The 19,939-nt window shown below is 47.1% G+C and overlaps 1 protein-coding gene across 1 annotated transcript in view; it reads right to left on the bottom strand.

Moving 5' to 3' along the window:
• Nucleotides 1-19,939, bottom strand: part of VPS9D1 (VPS9 domain containing 1) — a 436,405-nt gene that overhangs the window by 358,100 nt on the left and 58,366 nt on the right. Inside the window, exons 5-6 of the mRNA XM_085640133.1 lie at nucleotides 17,332-17,443; nucleotides 3,812-3,874 (exon numbers count right to left, since the gene is read on the bottom strand). Coding sequence (XP_085496259.1) covers nucleotides 3,812-3,874; nucleotides 17,332-17,443 — 175 coding nt within the window. The remainder of the gene's footprint in view (nucleotides 1-3,811; nucleotides 3,875-17,331; nucleotides 17,444-19,939) is intronic.

The raw sequence follows: 19,939 nt of genomic DNA, 5'->3' as shown, positions 1-19,939 counted from the left end.
GAGGCAGACCTTACTAGTGGCATCCCCATGGGTACAGAGGGCAATCAGAATCTGTAATAAAAAAAAAACCCAGAAGAAGCTGGGGATACGCTTCCTAAAACAGGTTAGAAACTGAAAGCAACAGACTATGCAATCTCAAGAAAAATCCTTATCTTCAATACTGCCGGGGAAAACAATGTCAAGTTGTCAGTTGATTCATAAATTAAAAAATACAAAGTTCCAACCACAGAAAGCTAAAAATAAGTACATCGCAAGGGTAGAAACTGTGGCGCCTGACACCAACCCGAAAACCGGTGACACACTTTGACTACAAGACTGGTTTGCCCTGTAGCATAGACTGTGGAGCCACAATTGCATCAACATTAGCCTCAAAGGATACAGAGTGAATCTGGCTGAAACAAGTAACTACATCTTTTCGACAGAAGGTACTCCATGTCCTTCTACCAAGAGCCTGAAGTAAATAGGTGAGCCATGAGAAATGAAGCAAATGTGTCCAAATATATGAGTCTGCAATGGATCAGCCCAGCATTGACGATGCACAGAACAGATGGGCTGTGGAAGTGCTGATGCCTCTCCTAAACAAATAGAACAGAAACCCATGCCAGCTTGCGGCTAGAAGCTGAAAGTTTGCTGTCCGTACCCGCCATTACTGAGAGGGACTCATGAAGGCCTGCCGGTAATCAGACTGGTAGAGGAACACAATTGGAGATGAACTGGACCAGCCTACCTCCCTAATACCTCCCGGGACCTGACTGCAAGTATATCCTGGGAAGTTATTTGCTCAAGGCTTAGCATTCCTTGTATTCAATTAAGTATATTGCGTCTATTAGGGATATTGTTTGATCCACATCTTTGGTACATTGGGGAGAAAACAAGTGATTGGCTGGGTTTATTTCTTGTGTGGACTCTGTATCTGCATGAATCCTCAGATAGGGCTACATGTACAGACGTTTGAAATAGCGAGTTCCGAATTGCAATTTCCTTCAAATCGCCTTTAGGAAATCTCTATTTCAAATGTCAATTAGTAACATGCACCATTAACAAGAAAGGAATGCTGCTTGGTACCAGGCACCATCGACCGGATAAAGCTCAGCATGAATGCTGTGGAACTAGTCACTACATGAGCACCAGCCTCAGCCATCAATCAGGGAGGGGAGGGGAGAGGAGTTGGCTTAACGGCTAGGGCGCTCGACCTCGGACCTGGGGAACTGGGTTCGAGTCTTGGTAATGACGCAAAAAATCCTGTGATTCTGGGCAAATCACTTAATCTCCCCGTGCCTAAGAAAAATGAATGTGTGTCCTCATGTAACGTAACTGGTGCTATGAAAGGCGCTGCGGTACCGGATTGGATTCGGGTCAAGTTCGCGCTATATAAAACTGCAAAAAAAAAAAGAGTTAAACTAAAGGACATCCTGCGTTTATCCACTGCCCAGGGACAGTGCATCTTCACTCTTTTCAGAAGGTAACCGGCTGGACTGGCGAATCTCCCTGTACATGCTGAAAGTGGTCCTCTTGAAGAAGGCAAAGTCTGCTGCGCATACAGATGACACCACACAGTGCCTTTGTGCAGTATGTGCCCCTTCTAAAAGTTACTTTATCAAAGAGGCCATCCTTAAAAGAGCTGCTTTGTTTCTTTTACCCACATTTCACTTTCAGTGCAATGTGGAGCCCTAAAACTCCATTTACCATTTAGATTTTTTTTGTCTCGAAAATAAACTTGTTAGGGTGGGCGGGGTGATAGGTTATAGGAGTAGACAGCACAGCAAGTGCTACGTTGCTTTCTAATGTCATTTGAAATGCCCTGCCATGGATACACATTTGTAACCGTTGAAGAGCGCTGGGTGACATCAAAGAAATGTAACACAACCAAACTTCTCTCTCTTCAGTCCTTTGCTGAGTCATTGAAAGGCAGATTTAGGAGGTTTTGTGAGAATTCTGGACTAAAATGCACCTGTTGTCCTTTTGTACAGTGCATGCATACAGGACACACACCAGGGGAACATGCATATAAACTAATGTACATCTACAGTCACAGATAGGCAGGTACACAGACACAAGTGTGAGACAGACATATGTTAAACACAGAAACAGATCAAACACAAACATGCCCACAGGCTTACATACAGAAGGGTGCCAGGATCTGTGACTGAGTAGATGGCTCAATGGATGCGCGGATAGCTGTACAAATGGACACATTGATGAGGTGAATGCATCGAATTAAAAAACAATGATACAGTCTGACTGACTGTTTTCAAAATGTTCACTCGTGTCTCCTACATTAACATTTTGCTGCAGTGTTACAAGGGAAAGTACAAAGTGCATGCAAACTTTTTTCTAGGTTGTGCACAAAAATATGTATCTGCAAATCGTTTCTCTTTTTAAATTTGCTGCAAGAAGCTCTAGCAGTGATAACCTCCCCCAAAGTTGTAATGCCCCAAATAGATACCTATTGGGAAAAAAAAATCTTAATTGTGAGAATAAAAACAGGGTTTGAGGAATAACCTTACACTGAACTCCTAAATCCCTATACTTGAAATTAATACAATTACATAGAATGCCTGGCTCCCTCAAGCAGGCTGAGGAGAGGAACATGTAAGAGAGCACACATATCACTCGAGAATATCAAACTAATGGGGTCATAGCTCACCCCATTCCTTCCATGCGACCTCACCAAAGCCTACAATTACAAACACAATCCAACACCTTTTGTTATATATGGCCTAGATTTACTATGACTCTAGATTCAGTAAAGCAAAAACTTAAAAAGAAAATGTTAAACTGTTATTTGTACGCATGACGTCAAGTAAAGCTTCTCAATAAGCCCAACATAATCATCACACATCCCAGTTCTTGTCACAACAGGGATCCTCCAGGTAAGTAAGCAGATAGTGAGGAGGCCTCATTGGGCTGAAACCCATCTATGGCTGCTTGTGTTTCCATCTGGAGGGGGTCTGGTCTGGGACGTTCCCACCAGGAGCAGGGTCAGTACTGATTTACCTAAGGTAGGCTCTATCTAGAGTGGCACAGTGGGTGAAAAAGGAAAGGCTGGTTGCTGCCCAGTCCGATTGTCAGTGCTTTCACCCATTTGCAAGTATTTCTCCCATCACCTTTTGTATGTCTCAACTAAGTCGATAGTGTCAGAAGATGAGAAGGCCAAGAGTGATCACCTACGACAGGGCTCGAGTCGGGGTACCACGTGCGTGGACGGCGTCCCCCACTTATTTTACCGGGAGCTCGATAACTGGAGCAAATGGAGCCACACATTCACTCTTTGGTCTCTCTGGGGCAAGGTCGGAGCTCATTCAGAATGCTGCTCACGCGCTGGCTTCTCTGATGCAATCGCATCTAAGGGGTGAGCGAGGGGAGGCAATGAGTCTGATGGTGCAAGCCACCTTTCGTGACGTCACTTCCTGTTGTGACGTCAGCGTCCCCCCACTTCTTTTTTTAGGACTTGTTCCCTGACCTACGACTAAGATTACCCATAGAAGAAATGCCCTAAAAACCTGTGCCTGTTCAATTATCCATATGGCTAAAGCCACCTGATGAATCCATACCATCAGGGATTCCATATTCCAGTCCCATGCTTTCCTTTAACAAGCTAATGCATTCTGGGAGTTGTAGTCTGGATGAATTTCAACTGCACTCTACGCTTTGAAACAATGATTTGTGAAATGAAACCACCTGACTGGAATATAGCGTCCCAAATGGCTTGGGGAATCTGGTAACCTGAGTTTGCACCTCTGCCTCCTTCACCGCTGCCCAATCACTGTTCGAACCCTCGATCCCTTGCTCCCATACCAATAAAGGATACCGTTTCTTCTCTTGCTTTAGCAATCACCAGGTTTTCCATCATTTGTCGCTGCAGTGATAACGTCTAGAATGGGAACACAGACCAAAGATCATTTTGTGCATGAATACTTACAGGAAACAAGAGTATGTGACAACAGGCATGAGGACATGCAGATAGTAGACAGGTCAACTACACATGGGAGGGGCGCGAACAACAGGCAGGCAGACTCCTGCTGATAAAGGAATGGTGGAAATGCAGAACTAGACACTGATAAATGAGCGTGGACTGAACTACTAGCTGGTAGCGGAGCGGCGGGCAGGCAAGGATGCACATAAAGGAGTGTAGCACAGACAGACAGATGGACAACACACAACGAAGCGGAAGACCAGCAGATCTACAAGCTGACAGAGAAGCAGAGCACAGCAGGACTAGAAAGAAACTAGAAAGAAACACAACCACACGTTTCAAAAGTTTGGAACAACAAGAACTGCAGAGACCCTGGGGCTGAAGTGGGTAAGAGATCAGAGTCGCACATACAGGGTGCTTCCCTAGGCGCTTTGCACTCAGGGCCTCGCAGTACATTTCAATCCACAGTACGGACTCCTGCTTCAAGAAGAGATTACCTAGCATACAGAGATTTCATTTTGTGTTGTAGAAGTCTTCCCTTCTTTCCCTTGCCTCTGTGGCATTTCTCTTTAGCATCTGCATTAATCGCAATGTGGTTGAGAAAGGTTTAAAGAATGCTCATTTTCCCACCACACTTGGCACACGGGTTGAAAAGTAGCAGTACAGACAGGTGAAGAAAGCACTTAGAAGAAAAGAGCTTGCAAGATGGAGTAGGCAGCTGCAGAAAAAACGTATAGGAGGGCTAGAAAGGGTGAGATTTATGTGTTCGAGCATCCTTTAAGGACAAGCAGAAAAAAGAACCAAGTCAATGGGACGGTGCACAGCTCTGAGGGTGATGTAGTGGTGGCATCCCTAAAGGGGACCTATTTCTAATCTCTATGCCACCTATGTCTTTGCAATAAAAGTGAGAGCTTTACTTCTATTTTATATAGGATTAAAATATATTTTTGAGAATATCTTCTGGATCCTTTGGACCCAGAGAAATAGTCTAATAGTTATGAATGATAACGATTGGAGAAGGTAACGTTATTTGTTTGTTATCCAAGTTCCTGGTTATTGGACTCTCCTTGGGTTCATACCCACTGAGTAAAAAGATCCATGTAAGAAATCCTAGAACAATTTTATGAGGAAAAAACAGGTTTTTTATTGCTTATTGTAAACACATTTACCTCATTTTTTTTTAAAGCAAATTGAACAGTAAAAAGAATGTGACTGGAGGCTACACCTCTGAAGACCTTATACTCTCTTCTCAAAGGAAACCTTGAAAGCGTATAGAAGTATCATTAATTCACGTAGAGTCAGTTTAAGCAAGCCCAGGTTGTCCTTCTGTCCAGGAGTGCAGCAGTGTGCCACAATGGTAGCTGAAAGCCCTTAGACTTAAAGTTGTGTGTACATCCTCATTGGAGTTCATGGGGGCCGGACAGTTGTTCATGAATTTAATGAAAATTCCCAGAATTAAAGACTATAATTGCAAGTAACTATTCCTTCACCATTAAGGGATCTTCAAGAATATTCATAAGCACAAAATAAAATAGAAATTGTATACTCAACAGCCATTGGTAGGAAACAAATCCGTCTTGGAAGACGGGTAGGTTTCCGGTTTACGGAAGGAAGGAGAGAATTGCCTTCATACACCCGAGCCACCGCTGAAGCAGCCCACTTTGAATCTGGGGAGGGCTGTGAACAGGGTATACGCATAAGAACGTATCCCAGCAACAGTACTTGTTCAACTACAACCTCAACTAATAGGTTTTATGAGAATATAGGGCGTCTCCATCCTTGATTCCCATCATACTCTTACTCTTTCTACTGGTCCTGATGAAGCACTTAGGGATCCACTAGGGACCATTTCACAGCGTGAAACATGTCGACCCCTTTTACACACCTATCACACTAGGAACACTACCACACAGGTTGAGAGCAGCAGGATCAATATCCTTCCTTTCCCCTCTCATTTTGCATGAATTGCATCTCCATCCCCGTGATTAATATTTTTAGCCTAATCCATAGGACACCCGAATAAACATACCAGGGTACCTATTGGATTATTTTATTCTTCACCAACTTTCACCTTTTAAACCAACACACCCAATGCACAAATGCGGCAACTCCTAAAAGATCTCTGTCAGAGAGCCATCCAGTAGGGCCCGTGAGGGACAGCAGCGCCACCCCCACGAGGAGCAGTGCCCAATGATGATGCTAGACACTTGCAAGGGTGTGTGAGGGCACAACTAGTACCCCACAGGAGTAACCTTTCCTTTCTGTGTATACTCATACCTACATTGAAGACATTTCCTAACACCCACAACCGACCAGGTTGTTGTGTGTCTTCTCTTTCCCCTTTTGTTTCTTTTTCAGGAACTGATATCAATCATAGTGTTTAGGAAACAAATCCACCATAACTGAAAAAAGAAATGCTAAAAAAAAAGAAAAATGGCAACTAACCAAACAGGTTTGGCCCTGAGTCTTGATAGGCTTTAGCATCTGTTCAGGTGCTGCTGAGTAGGTTCAAATCTTGGTAACTTGATAACCAGACCATTTCTAAAGAGGGCTGTAGTAGCTGCTTTCCTCTTATATAATGGAAAGTGTTCATTAGCTTTCTGTAAGCCCATTACTCTGCCAGAGACAATACAAAGAGCTCTAGAGTGTTTGGAATTCCTAATTAATTTGGTGTGTCTAAGAATTAATTTGTTTGCAAGATTAGTAAAAATCATTGGAATCATTTGTTAAGAGAAAAAAGATGCAATACAACACAATAAGAAATTACAATCCTTCAAGAGCATTGTTAAAATGCCTGTGAGATAAAAAGTACACCGTTGGAAGATATAAAGTATACAACCAACCCAGGTCAGCCAGAAATTTAAAAAAAAGATAAAAGTGCAATTATGTCAGTTGAACAGAGATTCTACTTGCGGCTGCTGGGCAAACAAATGCAGCATTCGCTAGCTATTATCAAGACAATGCGAATGGCCAACAGTAGTTAAAATAAAATAAATTAAAAAAGAGTCCAAGAAAATCAGCTGATGTTTGTGCAAACATACCAATTCAAAATGATGAAAGAGGAGGAGGAGCCTAGCGCGCATCCAAGATGGTCGCGTGAGCACAGGGCTCCCCGGACCCTTGCTGCTCCTCGGAATTTATCCTGAGAATATCCTGATGTGGTTTATGGAATCTGGCAGATGAAGACCGGCTGAGCACGTATCTCTTTTCAGAACTCGAATCGGACCTGGGAATCCTGAGCTGTCGTTGTTCGAACTTTTGGGACCCACCCGACGGAGGTGCCCGGGGCGAGGGTGAACCGTGGAGCCGTGTCGCAATTGAACAACAGCGGCTGCAGTGCGGTGCCAGTGGCCGCTCTACCACTTTCGGTTTCACTTTCGGACTTCAGGGGGCTGGCCTGCGAACGCACTTGATGTGGCGAGGTGTTTCCTTGGCCTCTGCACGAGGCCTTGTCTCCACCTGCCACTAGTGTGCCCATCGCCTTGGGTCCCCCCGCACCGCTCTCTTGTGGTCCCTGGTGAGGCGCTGGTCTGCGGTGCCGGTGCCCCTACGACTCTTGATCGGCGGTCCCCTTCGGTATCCGTGACCACATGGGGGGCAAGGGGGGCCCCGAGGGGCGTAAGACTAAGGCCTCCCTCCGCGGGGGACCGGTCCAGGCCAACAACATGGACCGCTACACTCAGGGCAGAGGGTCCCCTGGAGCGACCGGCCCCCCCCCGGATGCCGCCGGCGGTGGCACGACCGTCTCTCCGGAGCTTTCCCTGCAGGACATCATGGGCGCCATTGATGGCATCAGGGAAACCATCGCCACGCAATACGAGGCCCTGGCCCGTAAAATCGACACGGTGGCAATCGATGTCACCTTAATTCGGGCAGACCTCTCCAAAACTAACGAGAGGGTTCAGGCTCTCGATGCGCGGACCTCCACCCTTGGTGCGGATGTGTCGGACCTGCAGGCCGCGCTGGGTGACATTAAGGCGGTCAACGATCATATGGCTCGGCGGCTGGAGGACTTCGAGGGACGGGCCCGACGCAACAACATCCGTGTCATAGGCGTACCGGAGTCCTCCGACAACCGCCCGGTTGACCTCCTGGTCGAGGAACTCATCCTCCAACAGTTGGCCCCTGCAGGCCTAAGCAAGTTCTTTGCCGTGGAGCGGGCCCATCGAGTTCCGGGCGGTCGGCCGCGGCCGGGGGCCCCCCCGAGGCCTATCGTGGCCAAACTGTTCCATTATAGAGACCGAGATGCGATTCTGCAGGCCTCACGGGTCCACGGCCCGGTTCGTCATGAGAACTCATCCATTAACTTTTATCCGGACTTTACCCAACTTGTCCAGAAACAGCGGATGGGATTCCAGGGGGTGAAGCGTCGTCTCCGTGAACTGGGCCTAAAGTACTCTATGCTCTACCCTGCAAAACTCCGAGTGGAACATGAGGATCGGACTGCCTTTTTTGACTCTCCTGTGGCCGTGAGTGACTGGCTGGACTCGCTGCCGGACAGAGGTGGCCGTCCCGGGCCCTCTGCAGGCGCCGAAGGTGACGGGTCCCCTTTGGAGTGACTTTTGGTCCTTGATTTTGCCATTTTGCACTGTTCAGCTGGGTTTTACTTCTTTTGTTCATTTTGTCTCGCTAGGACCTGTGTGGGGGGCGGGCGGGGACGGGTCCCTTTCCTCCTCCGGGGTCTTTTCGTAGAATGGGGTTAGGAGGGCGACAGGCACACTGCAAGTTGGGGGGGTTTTCTGGCCCGCAGGGGTGCAGGGTGGGGGGAGTTGGATTTGGGGGGGGGTTGGGGGGAGGGAGGGGTTGTTTTGCTGTGTGTTTTTCGTTTGCAGGGCGAGGTACTGATTTTGGTCCAGATTCGGGAACTGTGCTACTGAATGGGGGGCCTTTGATCTATTGGAGGGGATGGGGGGGGACGGGTTGAGGCTGATGTCATGGAACGTCAATGGGTTGGGGGACCGTATCAAACGGGGTGTAGTACTGCAGTATTTGCGCCGTCTGACTCCTGATGTGGTGTTTATCCAGGAGACGCATCTGGTTGGTAATGTTTGTCATGCAATGAACAGGGGGGGATACCGCCTCGTGGCCCATTCTGGTTTCACAACTGGTTCCAGGGGGGTGGGCATTCTCCTGCGATCGTCACTTCCGTTGGATATCACTAGGGTAGTCTCGGATGACAGAGGGCGCTATGTGTGTCTGACTGGGAGGTGGGAGGGGCAGCCCCTTTCCTTGGTCTCAGTTTACGTCCCCCCGGGCCTCCAGAATTCCACCTTTGCGGACTTGGGTCGAATGCTGCTTGAACTTCCGGATAGTCTTTTGCTTATGGGCGGGGACTTTAATTCGGTGGTTTCGGGTGACCTGGATCGTCACCCACCCAGGGCCCTCCCCGCTGCCCAGGCATGGCTTGGTGGACTGCTGGAGACCTTCGGTCTGGTAGATAGTTGGAGATTAATGCATCCGACCCAATGTCAGTACACCTTTCACTCTGGGGCGCATGGGAGTCTTTCTAGGTTAGACTATTTCCTTATGCCCGCGGCACAGACTGGTCGGATACGAGAGATTAGGCACCTGGCGCGGGGTATCTCCGATCATTCCCCGCTGTGGTTGCTCTTTGACACCGAGTTGCGGTCTGCAGGGCGGATCGCTCCCATCAACCCGTGGTACCTGCGAGACCCTACGACTCGCGACAGTCTGGTTAAGGCTATGGACCAATACTTCCTTGAAAACGAGGGGTCGGTGTCGTCCGCAAGGTCCCTGTGGGAAGCCTTTAAAACCGTAATCCGCGGACACGCCCTCTCCCAGATAGTGGTGGCTAAGAAGCATAAGAGTGAGGCAGTGGTGAAGCTGGAGACTGACATCTCGGGGCTGGAGTCGGCCTTGGAGACGGGTGTCACTCCGGACGGGCTCCATGCCCTCAGCCTGAAACAGTTTGAATATAGGTCTCTTGTCACTGACGCTGCCAAAACGATGTATAGGGAGCAGCTGGGTCGATTGTATGATGCCGGGGACAAGGCGGGAAAGTTGATTGCGTGGCTGGATAAGAAGGAGAGAGTGAATCGTGTGGTCCCGGAGCTGCGTGTCTCGGATGGAGTGTGTCTGACTGAGCCTGGCGAGATTGTGGAATGTTTTGCTGACCACCTCCGGGCCGTGTACTCCCCGGTGACTGATAGGGACGAGGAAGACTCTTGCCTTCTGCTGAGGGATATTGCTTTGCCCTGCCTGTCCGTCGAAGACCGTGAGCAGCTGGACGCCCCCTTGTCTGTAGATGAAATTGCATCTGCGATTCTGTCCCTTCGTTCGGGCAAGGCGATGGGTCCCAACGGTCTGCCTATTGAATTATATAAGTTGCGCCCTGATAAACTCGCGCCCTTCCTCCGTCGTATGTTTCAGGAGTCCCTTGAGGCAGGCTCCCTTCCTGACGACCAGCGTCTGGCTACGATAGTCGTGATCCCCAAGGACGGTAAGCCACGAGACCGCTGTGCCTCCTATAGGCCTATTTCACTGCTAAACGCAGAGCCTAAAATCCTGGCCAAAGTCCTTGCCAATCGTTTGTTGAGCGTCATCTGCGATCTGATTCATCCTGACCAATGCGGCTTCATCCCTCACCGTAACACCGCTCTTAACTTGCGGCGTCTTCACGGCGCCCTCGCCAGGGCGGCGTACCTCTCCGAACCGGCCGTGCTGGTTTCTTTAGACGCCACGATGGCCTTTGACACCATCGAGTGGCCATTCCTCTGGGCTGTTTTGACCAAATTCGGCTTTGGGGAAGGATTTCTTGGCTGGGTGAAGCTTCTTTACACGGGACCCATGGCTCAGGTGGTGGTTAATGGTCGGGTCTCTCGGCCCTTCGCTCTCGGTAGGGGTACGAGGCAGGGGTGCCCGTTGTCCCCTCTGCTCTTTGCTCTTGCCCTGGAGCCGCTCGCTGCTTGGCTCCGCTGGGAGCCCTCGCTCAGAGGGATCCGGTGGGCCCCGGGCTTCGAGGATCGGGTCTCGTTGTATGCAGACGATATTCTCCTGTATCTCACCTCGCCGCGGCAGTCGCTTAATGTTCTCTTTGATGTTCTGACTTCCTTTGGGAGAAATTCGGGTCTAACGATCAACTGGTCTAAATCCTGTGTCTATCCTATCTCCGGCGACCCTCCTCTCTTGCCGCCTCGGCTTCCGATCCAATTATCTCTGTCCGGCTTTAAATACCTGGGAATATACGTCTCGATGGACCCGGTGGCTCGCTATGAGCAGAATCTCCTGCTTCCACTTCGGCGTTTGAGGGAGGACACGGCTCGGTGGTGTAAGCTGCCCTTGTCCCCGCTGGGTCGGGCAGCGCTGTTTAAAATGATGTCCCTTCCCAGATTCCTCTATGCACTTCAGAACTCCTTCGATGTCATTCCTGTGTCCTACTTTCGGGAGGTGGAGAGCCTGCAGAGGAGACTGGTGTGGGACGGACGGGCTCGTATCGCTCTGGCAAAGCTTACTCTCCCCTGGTATGACGGGGGCATCGCGCTTCCCGACATTCGCAGGTATTATTGGGCCTCACAGCTATCGGCCATTAACCATGCCACGTATGCGCCTGGCTTGAATCCGGCGTATGAGATGGATAAATTCCTGCTTCCCGGCGGAAATTATAACAGGGCACTTTACTCCAGCTCGGCTGGACGGACCCTTACGGGCCCTACTAAGATTGCGGTACGGATCTGGAGGGCGGCCAATGTAGCCATGGGCTGGAGTGAGCGATTAACATGTGCTACTCCCCTGTTTGCCTCCGACCGACTGGGAAGCCTCTGGACAACGAAGGGGTTTGAACGTTGGGACACGATTGGTATTAGTAGAGTGGGAGACTTATGGATTAAGGGTGCGGTTAAAACATTCGCGGCGCTCCAGAGCGAATACGAACTTACGGAAAGGGAGTTCTTTCGCTACGCCCAGGTTCGGCATGCCCTGCTCTCTGTTTTTGGGGAGGGGACCAAGATCCCGGCTTCTTCGCCCCTCGAGGACCGCATACTCGATGGTCATGTCCCCGACAGTACTATCTCTTTAATTTATAAAAAACTTATCAATAATCGGGCTGACCTCTTGGTGCGCCTCCGGGAGGCGTGGACGGGGGATGGGGTGGAACTGGACGACGAGGACTGGCAGTCCGCACTGTCGTCCCCCAAGGAAGTGGCCATTCCAGCCCGTCTCCGCCTGGTCCAGCTTAAGATTCTCCACCGGGTGTATGTGACGGGTCCCCGTTTGGTCTCAATGGGATTTTCTGAAGACGGGCTCTGTAAGCGGGGATGTGGGCTCAGTGCCACCTTTCTCCATATCCTTTGGGAGTGCCGCGAGGTGGCTGAATACTGGCGCCGGGTTCATGTGGTCATGGGACAAGTCACCGGGGTTGCGCTGTTGCCAGAGGTGCGTCGCTGTGTCCTGAATGTGTGGGAGCCCAATGATTATAACGCGGCTCAGACTCGGTGGGCGGCCCTGGGGAACATGATTGCCAAGAGAGATATAGCGCAGCTATGGGGTTCCCAGCGGCCTCCCACCGTGTCCGTATGGAAGGAGAACATGGACTGGTGCATGTTCAGGGAGAAGACTGTGTATGTGGCTCGTGGTAAACCTGGGGCATGGGGTAGAATCTGGGGGCAATGGAACACGTATCGTGGGGGTATCTGTACTCCCCCCCTAGTGGACACTGATATTGCTTTGTCCCCCTGACCCTTGATGGTTCCTTGCGACTTTTGGAATAACCGAATATAGACGTTCCTCTCCCGTGACCCCCCCCCCGACCTATCAGTACTCCTTCCTCTTGATAGCTATTTGAAGGTCTGAAGTAGAGTCCCCCGGAGGTAGCCTGACCCACACTTTTTGTCCTTATGCCTCGCCTTTTGTTATTATTTGTTATTTATGTTAAACCTATGTATCCTGCTTCCTTAGGACTATCCGGAGCCTTGTACGGGACTGGGCCCCGGGAGTCGACTACTGCCTTAAGAACTGTATGATCCTTTCTGAATCTAGCGGCCGGCCCTGGTGGTTGTAGGCCCATGCTTGTAATTGATTTATTGTTCAATAAAATTTTCAACAAAAAAAAATGATGAAAGAATGACAGTTCCAAATGTTGTGCCAGTATGATTATAGCAGTAGTCAACCCACCGCCGAAGCAAAGAGCGAGTGCTCTTCACATCAGCTGTACCCAAACATGCAATTATTACACAAACTGGAAGAGACCAGACATATTGACTGAAATGTAATCATTATTCTACTGCTAAGACAACTTAAAAAATAGATGTTAAAATTGGACAATTCAATAACTATCTAAACCACAGCACTCCACATCCTGTTTGCAAACATAATACATTTTAAGAATCCTGCCAAAGACTGGCATGATTCCCCCTTCAAAGATTTATCAACCGCAGCTTTACAAGATCTAATATTTAGTTTTCTATAAATGGGTAGGAGCCAATAATGCCTGAGGCAATATACATAAGGACACAGGCAAATGATGTGAGAAAGCGACTCCTTCGTGATTCGACAACCCCTCAATCAATCAGGGGTTTGTAAAGCACTGCTACCCACCCGTGAGGGTCTCAAGGCGCTGACTGGGGGAAGGGGGGGGGGGGGGGGTGGGAAGAGACTGCTGATCCATCTGGGTGTGGAGGTTCAGTCGAAGAGCCAGGTCTTGAGGTCCTTCCTGAACTGGGTCAATGACGCGGATTGCCTGAGGTGGAGGGGCAGGGTGTTACAGGTCTTGGCGGCGAAGTAGGAGAAGGATCTTTCTCCTGCAGAGCTCATTTTGTTCGCCAGTTAAACGTAAATACTTGTATGCTTTTAGCAGAATCAGGCCAAGCCGAAGACAGAGTAGTTGGGATTTGACAATAAGTTTAGATGAACGAAGTACATATGATGGCAGCGTTCATGGTTGATAAAAGTCCATGATCAAATGTGTTCGGATAACTTGCAAGTCATACTGAGCTGACAGCAACCTGATAGGTTTAAGAAGTATTTTGTCCAGTTCCTTGGCGATAAAGAGGTTAGAAAAAACTCATTGGCTGCAAGCCGGTCAATCGTATTCTGGTGAAAGTTGTGCAGTTCATATTCCTTGTCGTGGATGATTCCCCACAGAAGCTGCTTCATTGGCCCCGGCTCAGCTGGAGATAACTAGGCCAAATGATACGAAGTGGACATAAAGCACATAGTGTTGGCGAGCCAAGTTAAATTCTAACCTAATTTGGGCCTGCACCATACTGAATGACAGCTAGAATAGGCACCTATAACACCGCCATTGCATGAGATCCAGCCAGGATAGATAATGTTTGTAAACAAAGACACCATATCAGAGGATGGGCATCAGTTTACTGTTAATGACTTTACAGACTTCGGAAAGGTCTGGCCTGAGAGATTTTTAAGGAGGTGCTGGAAAGCAAAAATGAGAGAGTATGTCTTGACTGATAGAGCCTCATTATGTGCAGAGGGCTCTCCTCGATCGTTTAGCCAAATGCCTAAGTATTTTATTTTGGAGACCCTTTCCGCTTTCTGGACACTGATGAACCAAGTTCCTTGCTTTATAAGATCTTGGTTTTTGATGTATTGATGCCAAGCTTGCTAGCTTTGTAATAGTCTGATAGGCCAGTCAAAGACCTTTGTAACCCTATTGCAGTTTGATCCATTAGAATCGGTTTATCAACATTTTGAAATTGGTGCAGACCTCTACCTGCTATTTTGGGAGGGAAGACTTTGACAGTGCTTAGATGGTCATTTAAGTCTACTAAATACAGGATGAAAAGTAAAGGGGCTAAGATGCAGCCCTGCTTCAGCCCCTGTTTGTATAAATCTTCATTGAAGTAGACCATTTGCTTGTTACTCTCACTTTCACCCAGGTGTTGGAATAGAGGCTGCTGATGGCTGTCAGCAGGCGCGGAGGGATGCCCAAGATGATAGTTTGGTCCAGAGAAGGCCTCTATCCACCTCATCAAACGCAGGCGCGGAGGGATGCCCAAGATGATAGTTTGGTCCAGAGAAGGCCTCTATCCACCTCATCAAACGCAGGCGCGGAGGGATGCCCAAGATGATAGTTTGGTCCAGAGAAGGCCTCTATCCACCTCATCAAACGCAGGCGCGGAGGGATGCCCAAGATGATAGTTTGGTCCAGAGGAGGCCTCTATCCACCTCATCAAACGCAGGCGCGGAGGGATGCCCAAGATGATAGTTTGGTCCAGAGAAGGCCTCTATCCACCTCATCAAACGCTGTGGCAGAGTCAATGAACACACTGTATAGTGGAGCTGCACCCTTTTTTGTGGAGTGATCGATTAGTGCCGCTACGCATAACCGTATTTCCGTCCCAGTGCCCTTTTGAAAATCAGTTGGTGTTGCAAGGATGATTTTTATAAATATAAGAAACGTAGATACTCATTCTCGTTTCTGGTGAACAATTCTTTGCAGATATTGCTGTGCAGATCATGTGGGTGGAAAGCTTGGAGGTGCAACCTTGTACTTCAATGCACACACATTCTTTACAATGTTTATTGCCTCCCAGGCGTTTCACAATACTCCAGCTATCAGTGAGGGTTATGGCAAGGCGAAAGGGATGAGGTTACTGTTTGGGTGCAGCTGGTTGGTATTCTGCAGATATTAACAACTGCTGACTTTTATTTTCTCTGGAATATCTTTTTTATTGGTAAGGAGGCTTCTGCTGAGACTTACGACACATCTCCCACTGTAACGACTGGAAATTAACACACTTTCATTAATTACCTCTTAGGATTCCTGATAGTTGCGCTCTGGGATAATCTAAATAAACTCTTGCAATCACTCCCAAACAATCTATATCTCCTTTGAAAGTTCAGGCACTTACTGGCCTCATGGTAGTTGATGAAATAATGCGTGTATTTTAGGTTGCCGCATCAATCGGTCTGCTATCCTCATCTAATGCAATTGTAGGTGCTGGATACCTTTTCCACACCATTATAACAATGGTGGAATCTACTGGTGGGTATAATCTTAGAAAAAGATCTTCTGCTCCAGAGGCCTGTATATTTTTTATCAGAGGTGTGGCTGCCTGTTTCATAATCTCAAGAGTGGATCCCAGAAGCTCAGGTACAAAGGGCTAAGAACATGGGTGTATGGTTAGGAAGAGGAAGCATGTGGAAGAGAGGCAGTTTCTGAAAACAAATAGAAACTAGCAAAGGCTTGCCTGGTATCCTCAATGACACAGCCTTGAGGTCGTGTTTTCTGCAACAGCACGTTTGCTGAGATAGAGTTAATCGACAGTTAGGTCTTAGGGGTTGATCACCTTGTGTCAAAGGTCTGTGTGTTGATCCTGACAGCAAACGAATGGGTGGAGAACTGAGGACGCTGTCAACATTCATAGTACCACCAATGGCATCAGTTCTCTCGACACAGCTCCTGAAGGATGGGGCTGGTGATGGTGGTAACATGTCTTTAAACTCTCCCCATGGTGGAGGAAAGGGAGTCATCAAGGGTTGACAGCGGAGACCCAGACACAAATTGTAAATAAATATATATTCATGAAGCTTCCTGAGGCAGATTCCTTCTCTGTCCCTCACTGTCCTGGATGGCATTTTCTGTTGGAAAATACATTCAGCAAGGGGTGACTGTTAGGCTAAGCCAAAAAATGAAAATATGTTGGCTGTCTTTCTCATAATTATTTTTCCTATAGGATGGGCACTTCACAAAGAGTGAAGATGTGCGAGAACAGAAACAAAATAAGGTAACAAAAATAGACTTTCTGAGTCCCAAAAATGAGGCGAAATTGAGAAACCATAAATGATGTTAATAGTAAGTAAAGAGTTACATTTTAACCAAAAAAGATAAGCAAAACCGAAAAAGAGGCAGTTTCATGTTCAGGGATCCTACTCAATCAAGTGTAAACTGCTGTTTGACCCATACTGTCAGTCCGGCTGTAATATAGTGACAACAGTTTTCTTCCCTATGTAGCAATTCTACCCAACTCCTCCCTTTCTGAAAATGTTGTTATTTTTAGGTAAGGTCATGAAAATGTTTTAGCGAGCGTAACCTTTTCCGAAATATTTTTCAAGTCCAATTTGCTAAAAACAGAAACAAAACATGCCTTTAAATTATTAATATAAAAACATTTTCATTTGTCAAAGTGTTCCGGGGTTCCACACATAGGCAGAAATATGACGTGTTTATGAATATCAATAAAATCCTATATTGTTAAGCTTTCAATGTTTTCTTTACAGATCAGGGACACTCCTGCAACATTATCAATTACCCCATTGAACATGAACGCCCACATCCATATTGCCCTATTGCAAATTATAGGCTAGGTCTCGAAGTTGAGAGCAGTGCAAGCTGTAGTGGCTGCTGCAGGTGGCATTAAACACAGCAAGGAACAGGCAAAGTGGCATTATCTATCAGCCCCACTTCACTGATTCCACTCTCTACTTATGGCACTTACCAGGGAGGTCTTCTGGGTGGCTTGCTTGGGGTTTAGACGAGCCATTCGAGCTTCATACGCTGCCCTGAGCTTCTGATTCTGTCTGGATGCTTCTTCTAGGGGGCTGAGCTCTCTGCATCAAAGCAACAAATATTCAGAAGAAGAAACCACTACCTCTTTAAACCTTCAACCTTTTTAACTGCAGTGCAGAATCTCACACCGCCACCAAGGGATTTGGATGAACAATATTAATTGAAACATGAATGCAAGTCAAATGGACAATCCTGCCTGCAGATAATAATTCTTATCAATATTAACTACTGAGTATTACTAATGGAATTCAACAACACATCTGTCCAAAGTGAAAACCAATGACCAGTAACTGCCACATCTTTCTTACAGAACTCATATTTGGAGGGAACCAACATGCAGGTACCCATCGGGCATTAGTAGGAAGTGTGGACGTGTGTGTGTATGTGTGTGAGAGAGAGACTGAGACAGATACAGAGAGAGAGAAAGTGTGTGTGTATGTATGTACTTCGAGCAGGTTCGTAAAAAAAGGCTGATCTACTTTATAATCCTCCGAGTTAAAAGTGGATGGACAGGTTGGTCATTTTTATGTTTTTGGGACGGTATCAATTTATAGTGCACTGGTTAGTCCTCCTGCGAATCTATCCTGTGCGCAATATGGTTACCATAGTACTAAGAGTAGACTGCAAAATGTGCAGCTGGTAACTTAAAAACATTATTGCATGATGTGCTAATAAATGCAACCTCCTTATCCGTAAGTATGCATATATATTGCACATACATTTCTCAATTCAGATACATGACACCCCAACAATCCATCCAAGCAATAAAAGTACGAAAAAAGCATGCAACGTTCAGAAATGTTGCTTCTGGTGCATACATTAATATGCACGGCCGCGGAGACCAGTGGCTAGAATATATTAGAACACTGCTCTAATGGGCATGTATTGCTGCACCCATGTTCAACATCCATGTCAACATGATTTGGTGTTGGGAGTTACTGTGCGTGCGGCCTTCCTCAGGTTATAAGTCATGAGTTAGTTAAGCGTATCCCGTCATGTTATATTCCTAGTAGTCACTGATCCCCATATTTGGCTGGTCTTATGCTTTTAAAAGACTGGTCATTTGTAGAATGAAACCTTCAAATCAAGTACTGGAGCCAGCTGTTGCATTAAGCTGCAAGTCTTAGTTTTGCCAACTACATTTATTGTCAATGCTGGATTTCCTTTTAGCAACTTTGCTTCTATATATTTTTTTAATTACTGGCTGGGTGATTCCCACCACCCAAGCGTCCGAAGATGCTCAGCATGCGCGTAAAGCTAGGTGGCAGGCACCAGCTCATCCAAATGTAGCAGTGCTGCTACCAGGCACTTCAAGCCACTCTCTAGCCAATAAGCAGCAGTGAACTGGTCAGGATGGAGACTGCAATCATTATCCAGTAGTGTGCAGCAAACCAAGGAGAACTAGCTGTGTGCGCCATATAGAGGACAAGGTGCATTCACCTACAAGCCAGCCATGTGTACATGACTACAGAGTAGTACTTTTGCCGCGATTCAGTGACGTTGGTCTTCCTATTTTCAAATTAGGAAACAGGGACACTTTTTTCTCTTGATGTTTTCTTGAATATTTTTATTACCTAATCTTTCTTTGTTTTAACCTGATTTAATTGTTAATCTGTATGGTCCCTTAAAGCTGGGGCAATATTTTGGTGAAAACACCAATTCATGAGAAATACAATTCAATCAACTTTATTCGGTCCTCGGACCAAAAAAGTGAAAATGCATACAGTTAAAAAAAATATAAGGTGCATACAATAGAGCATTAACATTCTTTTATAAAACAAACTCTGGGGAAATGGAACAGTAGAATACAAATAAATATATATATATTAATTGTTAAAAGCTCCTAAAACCGAGGACCTATATTAGACAAAGGTCCACAACATGGCCCATCAAAATGTCGCAATAATAAAAAGTTCCACAATTGGTCGAGACATGTTGTGGGTCACTATTGCACACAAGCAGTCTGGCATATAAAAAGAGAACATTATGAGTGATTACCCAATAGAAAATTCAGTCATTTTACTTTTTCAACACCAATCTTCTGATGGTCCACATCTTACAGAGAAACTTAGCAACTGTACAGGCTATCAATAAACTTGCAACAGATTTTAAATTAAAATGCGCAGTGCTTCTAGGTGGCAGCAGGTGCCAAGGCGCTTGCAAAGGGGAGCTAGCCATGTGGATCTTGGGTCTCGATACAGTGGACAAGCAAAAAATATGTGGCCTACTGACTCAACATTTAGGAGACAACCAGAACAAAACTGAGTCGAGGTAGCAGACTTTCTCCCAGAGACTGTAAGGGAATTCACGGGGATGGAGCCAAATCTGAATTGCATATACAGTTTCCAATTCTGCGGGACCGTCATAGCCTCCAGGTATTGCTCAAGTTTGCTTGCCAATTGAAATTCCCAGAAGTCCGATGTGAGCCGGCCCCGACGCTGGTAGATTAGTAGAGACTGGGCCACCCAGTTCCAGTAATGTTTCTTGATTAAGTCCCTGCTAGGGAATGATGCAAGGTCCCTAGCATCTCACAATCC

Source organism: Triturus cristatus, chromosome 12, assembly GCF_964204655.1.
Source record: "Triturus cristatus chromosome 12, aTriCri1.1, whole genome shotgun sequence".
NCBI classification, from domain to species: Eukaryota; Metazoa; Chordata; class Amphibia; order Caudata; family Salamandridae; genus Triturus; species Triturus cristatus.
Note: the sequence above shows the minus strand (reverse complement) of the source record. Positions and strands in the feature narration are given on the sequence as shown.